Raw genomic sequence first — 10,950 nt, forward strand, 5'->3', positions numbered from 1 at the left:
TTCTAAAAGGTCTTGTAGGTCTTCATAGAACCGTTCCACTTCAGCTTCTTCAGCGTTACTGGTTGGGGCATAGACTTGGATTACTGTGATATTGAATGGTTTGCCTTGGAAACGAACAGAGATCATTCTGTCGTTTTTGAGATTGCATCCAAGTACTGCATTTCGGACTCTTTTTGTTGACTATGATGGCTACTCCATTTCTTCCAAGGGATTCCTGCCTGCTGTAGTAGATATAATGGTCATCTGAGTTAAATTCACCCATTCCAGTCCATTTTAGTTCGCTGATTCCTAGAATGTCGGCATTCACTCTTGCCATCTCTTGTTTGACCACTTCCAATTTGCCTTGATTCATGGACCTAACATTCCAGGTTCCCATGCTGTATTGTTCTTTACACTGTGTTAGGAGATGTGAATTCCTTGTCCTGTTACTCCACCATCTGTGCCTCGCCTCTGGTTTCCATTTTTGCTCTCAATACTTCTCAGTCCTTTTTTTCCCGCACTGTTTTAAACATATGACTTCATTTATTTCTTTCTTTGGGTGAGCTGAGTCTTCATTAGCGTGTGGACTTTATCTGGTTGCGGCTCTCGGCCTTCTCCTGTTGTGGAGCACAGGCTTAGAGCACATGGACTCAATAGTTGTGGCTCGCAGGTTCTCTAGTTGTGGCGAGTTGGTTTAGTTGCCCCAAGGCATGTGGGATGTTTGTTCCCCAGCCAGGGATCTAACCTGCATCCCCTGTTCATTCTAAGTGTCAGAGTTTGCTTCTACTAACCCTCAACTGCCAGTCCATCCCTTCCCTCCTCCCCTCACCCTTGGCAACTAAAAGTCTGTTCTCTCTGTGAGGCTGTTTCTTCAGTTAGGTTCAGTCACTCAGTCATGTCCAATTCTTTGCGACCCCATGGACAGCAGCACGCCAGGCCTGCCTGTCCATCACCAACTCCCAGATCTTGCTCAAATTCATCTCCATCAAGCTGGTGATGCCATCCAACCATCTCATCCTCTGTCATCCCCTTCTCCTCCTGCCCTCACTCTTTCCCAGCATCACGGTCTTTTCCAGTGAGTCAGCTCTTCACATCAGGTGGCCAAAGTACTGGAGTTTCAGCTTTAGCATCAGTCCTTCCAATGAACACCCAGGACTGATCTCCTTCAGGATGGTCTGGTTGGATCTCCTTGCAGTCCAAGGGACTCTCAAGAGTCTTCTCCAACACCACAGTTCAAAAGCATCAATTCTTCGGCGCTCAGCTTTCTTCACAGTCCAACTCTCACATCCATACATGACCACTGGAAAAACCATAGCCTTTAGACAGACCTTTGTCGGCAAAGTAATGTCTCTGCTTTTGAATATGCTGTCTAGGTTGGTCATAGCAAGCGTCTTTTGATTCCATGGCTGCAGTCACCATGTGCAGTGAGTTTGGAGCCCAGAAGATGACGGCTGCTTCTTAGGTGTGTTCGTTTGTGCCCTGACTCTCCCGTCTTTCATTCTGTTTCTCTTGCCCTGTCTCTCTCCTCTCCCTCTCCCTCACTTCCTCCCTCTTTCTTTCCCTTTCTCTCCCTGCCTCCCTCCTTCTCTCCTGATCTTTCTCCCTCTCTTTTCTGCTGCTTTCTCTCTCCCACCCTCTCCACCTGTCTGTCTTCCTCGGTGTCTCTCTTCCTGTGTATCTCTTGGCCTCTTTCTGACTGTCTCCTGGTCTCTTTCTGTCTTTCTGCTCCCTTTCCCTTTCTCTCTCTCCCTTCGTCCCTATCTCTGTCTCTCCTTCCCTCCTCCTCTCTCTCTGGCTTTCTCTCTCCTCCTTTCTCTTTTCTTCCTCCCTCTCTCCCCCACCCGGCTCTCTCTCCCTCCCTGTCACTGTGTCTCCCTCCCTTTTTCTCTCTCTGACCACTGTTTCTCCTGCCCCCTCTCTCCCCTTCTCTGCCTTCACCCCACCCCTCTTCTCAGTCTCCTGCCTGTCTCTGTCTCGCCCTCCTTCCCTCTCCTGCTCTCTGCCTCTCCCCGTCTCAGTCTCCCTCTCTCTTCCCATCTCCCCCATCCCTCCGCCTTCCCCCCTCACACCCTCTTTCTGCCCCCCTTGCTCTTCCTGTGTCTTTCTGTCCCCCATGCTTCCTTTGTTTCTCCCTCACCTCTTCCCTTCTCTCCCCCTGACTCTGCCTCTCTTTCTCCTTTCTTCCCTCCCTCTTTCTCCCTAGCTCCTCCCGCCCGTGTTTCTCTGTCTCTCCCACCTTCCCTGCCTGCCTTCTCTGTATGCCCTATGTAGATTCCACGTATAAGTGATATCATATGGTATTTGTCTTTCTGACTTCACTTAGTATCATAATCTCTAGTTGCAACCTTAAGTGGCATTATGTTGTTCTTTTTTTCCCTATGTCTGAGTAATATTTCTTTGTATAAATGTACCACATCTTTAGGGGCTTCCCGGGTGGCTCAGCTGGTAAAGAATCTGCCTGCAATGCAGGAGTCTCTGGTTTGATTCCTGGGTCGGGAAGATCCTCTGGAGAAGGGATAGGGATAGATTGCTCACTCCAGTATTCTTGCCTGGAGAATACCGTGGACAGAGGAAGCTGGCAGGCTCTATTCCATGGGGTTGCAAAGAGTCGGACACGACGGAGCGACTAAGCACACGCACCCACCACATCTTTACCCGTCCGTCTGTCAGTGGAAATGTGTTTCTGTTTCTTGGCTGTTGTGTACAGTGATGCCATGAACACAGGCGTGTATGCATCTTTGTAAATGGGTTTTTCTGTGTTTATTTTAGCCACGCTTTGTCTTCGGCGCTGCTCTCCACTTGTGGTGCACGGGCTTCTCGTCGTGTGGCTGCTCTTGTCGAGGGCCAGGGGCTCCAGGGCAAGCGGGTGCAGTGATTGCAGAGCGGGGCTCGGTGTTTGCAGTGTGTGAGCTCAGCAGTTGTGCAGGCGCTTAGTTGCCCTGCCATGTTCTAGTCGTGTCTGACTCGGTGAACCCGTGGACTGTAGCCCACCAGGCTCCTCTGTCCATGGGATTCTCCAGGCAAGAATACTGGAGCGGGTTGCCATTTCCTCCTCCAGGGGATCTTCCTGACCCAGGGATCGACCCAGGTCTCTTGCGTCTCTTGCATTGGCAGGCAGATTCTTTACCACTAAGCCATCAGGGAATCCTCTCCAGCGTGTGGAATCTTCCCAGACCAGAGATCGAACCCATGTCCCCTGCGTTGGCAGGCAGATCCCTAACCACTGGATCACCAAGGATGTTCCTGAATTATGGTTTGACTGATAACATGCCCACAAATGGAACTGCTGGATCATATGGTGGTTCTATTTTATTTTTCTGACCACTCCATTTTCCATCGTTTCTGTACCAATTTGCATTACCACCAGTGATGGAGTTCCCTTTTCTCCACACCTTCTCTAGCATATGTTACTTGTAGACTTCTTAATGATGGTCATTCTAACCTGTGTGAGGTGGTACCTTTATGCAGTTTGATTGCATTTCTCTCATAATTAGTGATGTTGAGCACCTTTTCATGTGCCTATTGGCACCTATATGTTTTCTCTTAAGAAATGTCTTATTTATGGTCTTTTGCCATAAATTTTTGATTCGGTTGTTCTTTTTGTTGAATTGATGTTATACTGTTTGTATATTTTGGCAATTAATATACATCCTTTGTCTGTTGCATCCTTTGTAAATATTTTGCCCCATTCCGAAGGCTTTCTTTTTGCCATTGTTATGTTTTCCTTTGCTGTGCGAAAGTTTGTAAGTTTGGGTCCCATTTCTTCATTTTTATTTGTATTGTCTTGGGAAACTGGCCTAAGCAGACACGGGTGCGCCTCCATCGGAGGCTGTTCTGCTGGGTTCCGGCGTCGTGTTTGCACGTGTGGGCTGAGGGCGGGTCCCGCCGGCGCTGGTTTACATGCGGTCGTCCACCTGCAGCTTTCCAGTGCCACGAAATGCTTCCCTCTCTCCTCTTAGGAGCCAGGAAGGGCCTTCGTATGCCGTTTCACAGGGGCTCAATCCTAGCCCACTTCTAGGAGCCACAACTGGAAGACGTTCCTTTTTTGACGAGTTTTCTGGCATAGCTTGGGGAGAGTTTTCCTCAGGGCGCAGTCCATCTTTTCGGCCTTTCTCGTAGGTTGGGGCCTCCATGCTGAGTGAGGTTTCCAGTCTGTACCCAAAGCTTTGTTTGCTGTCTGTGTTGTTTCTGTGATGAAAGCAGGCCCATGGGCCCCTCTGTAGCAGAGGGGAGGCCGCACCGAGGAGTAACGTCCTTAAAAAGGACTTTTGCCACTTCTGATGCTTTTCCTTGCATGAAGGGCTCTACTCAGCCTTGATCCAGGTGTAATCCTTGCAGTCTTTAGCTGAAATCTTGAAGAGGTTGGGGGACTTTTTAAATCCTTTTAGCATCCCAAGTCTGACATAGCTCAGAAATTTCAAGTTTATAAAAACACGGGAATGTGAAATCACATCCTCAGTGGTCACTTAGCTTTACCATTGTCCTCCACTTTGACTTGTAAATGCATTCCCCTCATCAGTGGCAAAGCAGACATAACGTGCGTTTGTGAGAGGTCACGAAACAGGCCACTTTTTAAAATTAAACCATGTGTTAATATAAGCCAGTGACTTCCCCATACCTCAATACATGCACACTTTTATCATTTCCCCTTCTGATTGCAAATCTTTCAGTAGAAAGCATTGATAATCAAAATATCTGTCCAGTTCAACCTGAATGTAGATCATGTCCCTCGGTACCGGGTCTCCTTTGTATGTGCCTAATTAATCCACGTTGGGGAAAAGCCGATCAGGTGTCATGAGAAGGCTCAGAGGTATGTTAATGAGGGAACACTAAAGGCCATACATTGTATCGCTTATATCCAGTTGTTATACGTACCGAACGTGCAGCAGTACACCCAGCTCAGCGGCGTGGTATGAAATTTATTAGAGACCTGTATTTGTCATAAGGTCCTTCCCATAAATTTTCTTGAAGGTGAAGCAGTTTTGCAAACGCATCAGAGTACAGTAACTGTTTATAAATGACAGGACTTAGAAAGGCATGGTTAAACATCTGATTACAGTGTAATGAAACTTACAGTGTAAGGAAACTTGGTTACAATAACAGAATTACAACTGATTACATTTAATTTAAAGTACCAAATGTTGTTATTCAGTCAAAGTCCTGTCTGACCCTTAGCAACCTCATGGACTGCAGTGCGCCAAGCTCCCCTGCCCTCTGCTATCTCCGATTTGCTCAAACTCATGTCCATTGAGCCAGTGATGCTCCTGGCCATCTCATGCTCTGCTGCCCTCTTCTCCTCCCACCTTCAGTCTTTCCCAGCATCAGGGTCTTTTCCAATGAGTTGGCTCTTTGCATCAGGTGGCCAAAGTATTGGAGCTTCAGCATCAGTCCTTCCAATGTATGTTCAGGGTTGATTTCCTTTAGGATTGACTGGTTGGATCTCCTTGCAGTCCACGGACTCTCAAGAGTCTTCTCCAACACCACAGTTCAAAAGCATCAATTCTTCAGCACTCAGCCTTCTTTATGGTCCAACTCTCACATCCTACGTGACTACTGGAAAAACCATAGCTTTGACTATATACATTCTCAAGTCAGCCCTATGTTGGGGGCTAGATTTGATGCTGAAAACTCAGCCTCTGCGCACCAGTGCAGAATCAAATCTGAGAGTCTGGGGTGAAGAAGAAGAAAACAGCTTTATTGCTTTGCCAGGCCAAGGGGGAGACAGCAGGCTTGTGCCCCCGAAAAACCACCTCACATCCAACCCAGGAGGAATTGGGGAGGAGTTGTTGGAGTGGCCCAAGGGTGGGGCTGCTGTTAGGGGTGTGTGCAGGGCCTGCACTTTATTGTGTCTTCGGCGCCTCCTGCTCTTGGTGAGCTCTCTGCTTCCTCAGATCTGGCCTCGGGGGTTTCTCAGCTGCCTCTCCCCGTGTCTGCATCCTTTGCCTTCCCGGACTAGCAGCTGTTTGTATCTGTCCTTTGGAACCCAGGGAAGGTCATGGAGGCTGGCATTTCCTCCCTACAATCAAGAAACGGGACAGAAGGCTCCCGCGCCCAGGAGCCCCATGGGGTCCTGTTCAGTTTCAGGCAGCAAATGCTATTATGTGGGCTGCCGGGCGGCTGAAACCTGATTAGAGGGGCCTCGCCCTGAGGCCTGTGGCAGATGCTCAGAGCTGAGCGGCTCCGGCCTCAGCCAGCACTCCTACCCCGGTGATGGGGTCCTGAGACCCCACCCCAGCTTCAGGCAAGTGGAGAGGGCCAGCGCATAGCCAGGTGTCCCCTGGGGCGTGTAAAGGCTGGAGGAGGGGCAGCTGGTGGGCTGCGTCAGCACGGTCACCCGGTACCCATCGGCCCCTTATCCCACCTGTGTGACCCTGGGCGGGGGGCTTTTCTCTGAGCCTGTTTGACCTGCCGAGCTCAGAGCACCCATCTTAGGGTGTCTCAGGGCCCGCCTCACACTTGGCGCCTCCTCCTGTAGACCTTCTGCCCCCCGAGGTGTGCAGTCTCCTGAACCCTGCGGCCATCTATGCCAACAATGAGATCAGCCTGCGCGACGTCGAGGTGTACGGCTTCGACTACGACTACACCCTGGCCCAGTACTCGGACACGCTGCACCCGGAGATCTTCAATGCCGCCCGCGACATCCTGGTTGAGCACTACAAGGTGAGGCCAGACCAGCCCTTGGTGGGTGGGTGGCTGAATGGATCCCGAGGCAACTGCCCGGCGAGCAGGTGTGCCAACACCGCTGGCTCAGGCCTGGCCCCATTTCCCCCAACAGTACCCAGAGGGCATTCGGAAGTATGAGTACAACCCCAGCTTTGCCATCCGCGGCCTCCACTACGATATTCAGAAGGTGAGCGGCCCCTCCTGAGGGGCCTCCACTGCTTCCTTAGCCACCTGGCTCCGGCGGTGGTGGGCTCATCTTTCTACTCCTTTGGCCTCAAAGCCGCACTTCCTCTTGTCAAGAGTGGGGTGCCTTTCTACCAGCCAGCTGGGGCATGGGGGCTGGAAAAGGCTGGCTCAGAGCCGTTGGCGAATGCTCGCCTCACCGCCCATCTTGCTCCCGTGGTGCCCCTAGAGCCTTCTGATGAAGATTGACGCCTTCCATTATGTGCAGCTGGGGACGGCCTACAGGTCAGTGCTGCCCCGGCCTTGCCCCGTACCCCCGGCTCACACCAGAGCACCACTTTGGACTGGTGGTCTCTGTGCATCCATCCAGGGGCCTCCAGCCTGTGCCAGACGAAGAGGTGATTGAGCTCTATGGGGGCACCCAGCACATCCCCCTCTACCAGATGAGCGGCTTCTACGGCAAGGTAGGTGCCCGCCTACCGCTGCCCAGGCGACCCGCTCAGCACACTCCCGGGGCGGGCTCCCGGGGTGCAGTGCCTGCACCCTGGTGTCCCAGCCCTCGCCCCAAGGCCACACTGCCCTTGGGTCCCCAGGGCTGGAGGGCTTGCTCAGCCAGTGCTCCTTCCCCAGGGCCCCTCCATCAAGCAGTTCATGGACATCTTCTCGCTGCCAGAGATGGCACTGCTCTCCTGCGTGGTGGACCACTTCCTGGGCCACGGCCTGGAGTTTGACCAGGCGCACCTCTACAAGGATGTGACAGTAAGGGCCTGGGCCTGCGCCCCCGGGTGGCGTGGACGGGAGCCCAGACACAGCAGGGCAGGTCATCCTGGGCTCCAGTGAGGCCTCACTGTCCCTCCGCTGCCCCTAGGATGCCATCCGAGACGTGCACGTGAAGGGCCTCATGTACCAGTGGATCGAGCGGGACATGGGTAAGGGGGGCCAGGGCTCTGTTGCGGCTGCCGGGGCCGGCACGGGGCTGGCCCTCACCGCTCCCTTCTCTCCCAACCCACGTACTTCCCAGAGAAGTACATCCTGCGAGGGGACGAGACGTTCGCCGTGCTGAGCCGCCTGGTGGCCCATGGGAAGCAGCTGTTCCTCATCACCAACAGCCCTTTCAGCTTCGTGTAAGCCCCCCTGCCCCCGCGGGGGGCGGAAGCGGGACAGGGACTCGAGCTGGGTGGCAGAGGCCTGGAGCCTCCCTCGGCCGCCTGCCCCACTCGGCCCCTCTCCGCCCAGGGACAAGGGGATGCGGCACATGGTGGGTCCCGACTGGCGCCAGCTCTTTGACGTGGTCATCGTCCAAGCGGACAAGCCCAGCTTCTTCACCGACCGACGCAAGTAAGGCCTGGCCGGTGGTCGGCCCCGGGAGTGGGCGCGGTTGCTGCTCTGTGTCCTGGGGCAGGCGTGCCACCTGTTGTTCTGCCACAGTCTGGGAACCAGGCCCTTGAACCTCACCCCAGGCCTTTGAACCCACCCTAGGCCTTTCAGGAAACTTGATGAGAAGGGCTCGCTGCACTGGGACCGCATCACCCGCCTGGAAAAGGGCAAGATCTACCGGCAGGTGAGAGCCAGCTGGGTGGGCGCTGCCCCACACCCGCTGGGGCTCTGTCTCCTCCCAGGGGCCCCAGCCCCGATGCTTGGCCTCACCGTGCCATGCTCTCCTCACATGTGCCGTGAAGCTCTTCAGTAGCTCAGGCATTCAGTAAGCGCCCACTTAGCGGGGCTGAGCCATCTGCTGCAGCCAGACAGCCTGGTTGGGGCGGCTCACAGGCCTCTGAGGACCCCTTTTCCTGGCTGGCTAGGAAGGTGAGAAGGGGCTTTGTGCTTGGTGGGGAGGTGTTAGGTGGCTGTGAGCGGGAGGTGATGAAGTATTCGGCTCTGGATGGAATGTGGAAATCCTGGCTGAACTGGGGCTTCTTAGAGACAGTGGTTCGGGGTTGGGGGTCAGGCCCGTAGCACAGCCTTGGGCTGCTGGGTGCTGAGCCCAGGCACTGCAGGCAGTACCCCGGCCCTCCACCTTGCCCGCTGCTCAGCCTCCCGTGCTGGCGGCCCCCTTGGGCAGGCTGTGAGGGTGACACTCTGTTGTCTTGGCCTCCCGCTGAGCCTGAGGAGCGCCACTCCACCTTTGTGGGAAACACTGAGTTTCCTTCTTTGGCAGGTTTTAGACTTTCCTTTAGGCCTCATGTTCTCTCCCTGTCTCCTGCCAACTTGGCACATCCTCAGCACTCCGCCCGCTCATACTTCCTCTTCCTTGGGGTCCCCTGCACCTCACTCTTCCTCCTTACCTGTCTGCCCTGTGGCTCTCCCCTCCCCAGGCCTCTCCCATGGACAGGCTGTCCCGGCCCACCCCGGTGTCTGCTCCCCTTCCAGCCTCCTCTGCCATGTTGGATAGAGCCTGGCTGTTTTCATCTTTTCTCCAGCTTTGGCGCGGGAGGGGCAGGCACCTCACAGGGAAGTTTGCTATTGGTGGGCCGGGGTGGCCTGCTGGCTGTGCGGCCGTGGGGCCACGGCTGCAGTTTGTTTCCCAGAGTGGACTCAGGCCGTCACTTGCACGGGTGTGAGGGCACAGGGCGGGGAGGCCTTCCTACCGTGGGCAAACCCCCTTACTGAGTGTGAAGGGGAGGCAGCGAGGGCCAGGGGGCCCCAAGGCCACGGGAAAGGGCAGCCCTGCATCCGGCCTCGCTGCCTCTGGGGGATGGGGAAGCCTGGAGGAGAGGAGCCCCAGGGGAGCCCCCACGGCACAATGGGCGTAGCTGTGTACCCCCCTCCCCCCAGGGAAACCTGTTTGACTTCCTCCGGCTGACAGAATGGCGCGGCCCCCGAGTGCTCTACTTCGGGGACCACCTCTACAGTGACCTGGCGGTAAGGGGGCCGGGGCCCCCTGAGGGAGGTGGGGGGGGTCTCTCCTGGCTGCTGCTGAACCCAGTCTCCCCGGCCCCCCAGGACCTCATGCTGCGGCACGGCTGGCGCACGGGCGCCATCATCCCCGAGCTGGAGCGTGAGATCCGCATCATCAACACGGAGCAGTACATGCACTCGCTGACGTGGCAGCAGGCGCTCACGGGGCTGCTGGAGCGCATGCAGGTGTGGGGCCCGGCTGGCGGCGGGCGGGGCGTGGGGGGCTGCCCCCGGCTGCTCACACCTGGCACACCCGTCTCCCCCAGACCTACCAGGACGCCGAGTCGCGGCAGGTGCTGGCCGCCTGGATGAAGGAGCGGCAAGAGCTGAGGTGAGTGAGGGGCCCGGGCAGGAGGCCCCGCCCCCTCGGGCGCTCCCCGAGTGCCCGTGTCTCCTTCGGCAGGTGCGTCACCAAGGCGCTGTTCAACGCACAGTTTGGGAGCATCTTCCGCACCTTCCACAACCCCACCTACTTCTCGCGGCGGCTGGTGCGCTTCTCCGACCTCTACATGGCCTCCCTCAGCTGCTTGCTCAACTACCGCGTGGACTTCACCTTCTACCCGCGCCGCACCCCCCTGCAGCACGAGGCGCCGCTCTGGATGGACCAGCTCTGCACCGGCTGCATGAAGACGCCCTTCCTCAGTGACATGGCGCACATCCGCTGAGAGTACCTTTATTGTCTGGATCAGGCCCAGCCCCACCTGTCCCGCCCTCTCCGGGCAATAAAAGCCGTCTCCCTCGTGCCTCTGCGTCACTTCACCTCGAGGATCCTCTGTGTGTCGGGGAAGTCCTCCTCCAGGACCGAGTCCTGAGCGGGCGGCTGTCGGTTAGTGTCTGGGCCGAGGCTGGGTCCCAGGTCCCCTTGCCACCCCCCCAACCCCACTCACATCAAAGGGTTCACAAAAGGCCTCATGGCTACCAAAGACCGGGTTAGGGACGGAGACCAGAGTTGGGCTGGTCCCTTCCTGCCACGGGGAGAAGTCGTCAGCAGCAGCATCTTCTGCCTAGAAAGGCAGGTGAGTTGTGAGACCTTAGCAGCCTTGCTGTCCCAGATCCCACACCTCCCTCAGCCCCCTGCCCAGCTACCTGGAAGGCAGAGAAGCCAAAGCCCGTGGACCGGCTTCGGCCACGAAAGTAGAGGGCTCCGGCCACCAGGCCAAGGACGGCTCCAGCAGCCACCACAGCCCCCACGCCCACTGCCACAGGCGGGGCCTCTGGGGCCACCAC

General features: G+C 55.8%; 2 protein-coding genes across 2 annotated transcripts in view; one reads left to right on the plus strand and one right to left on the minus strand.

Moving 5' to 3' along the window:
* The window catches only part of NT5DC2 (5'-nucleotidase domain containing 2), a 54,096-nt gene extending 43,630 nt beyond the window's left edge, over positions 1–10,466 (plus strand). The window contains exons 2-16 of the mRNA XM_010851936.1: positions 2,749–2,845; positions 4,842–4,889; positions 6,412–6,639; positions 6,755–6,829; positions 7,055–7,110; positions 7,196–7,289; positions 7,456–7,584; positions 7,694–7,754; positions 7,847–7,949; positions 8,062–8,163; positions 8,305–8,386; positions 9,601–9,687; positions 9,769–9,909; positions 9,990–10,054; positions 10,127–10,466. Of these exons, the coding sequence (XP_010850238.1) occupies positions 2,749–2,845; positions 4,842–4,889; positions 6,412–6,639; positions 6,755–6,829; positions 7,055–7,110; positions 7,196–7,289; positions 7,456–7,584; positions 7,694–7,754; positions 7,847–7,949; positions 8,062–8,163; positions 8,305–8,386; positions 9,601–9,687; positions 9,769–9,909; positions 9,990–10,054; positions 10,127–10,388 (1,630 nt within the window). The 3' untranslated portion in view covers positions 10,389–10,466. The remainder of the gene's footprint in view (positions 1–2,748; positions 2,846–4,841; positions 4,890–6,411; positions 6,640–6,754; positions 6,830–7,054; positions 7,111–7,195; positions 7,290–7,455; positions 7,585–7,693; positions 7,755–7,846; positions 7,950–8,061; positions 8,164–8,304; positions 8,387–9,600; positions 9,688–9,768; positions 9,910–9,989; positions 10,055–10,126) is intronic.
* The window catches only part of STAB1 (stabilin 1), a 26,300-nt gene continuing 25,730 nt past the window's right edge, over positions 10,381–10,950 (minus strand). The window contains exons 64-66 of the mRNA XM_010851938.1: positions 10,810–10,950; positions 10,611–10,727; positions 10,381–10,531 (exon numbers count right to left, since the gene is read on the minus strand). Of these exons, the coding sequence (XP_010850240.1) occupies positions 10,475–10,531; positions 10,611–10,727; positions 10,810–10,950 (315 nt within the window). The 3' untranslated portion in view covers positions 10,381–10,474. The remainder of the gene's footprint in view (positions 10,532–10,610; positions 10,728–10,809) is intronic.

The sequence above is a fragment of the Bison bison genome, unplaced genomic scaffold, assembly GCF_000754665.1.
Source record: "Bison bison bison isolate TAMUID 2011002044 unplaced genomic scaffold, Bison_UMD1.0 scf7180017864304, whole genome shotgun sequence".
Classification (NCBI taxonomy): domain Eukaryota; kingdom Metazoa; phylum Chordata; class Mammalia; order Artiodactyla; family Bovidae; genus Bison; species Bison bison.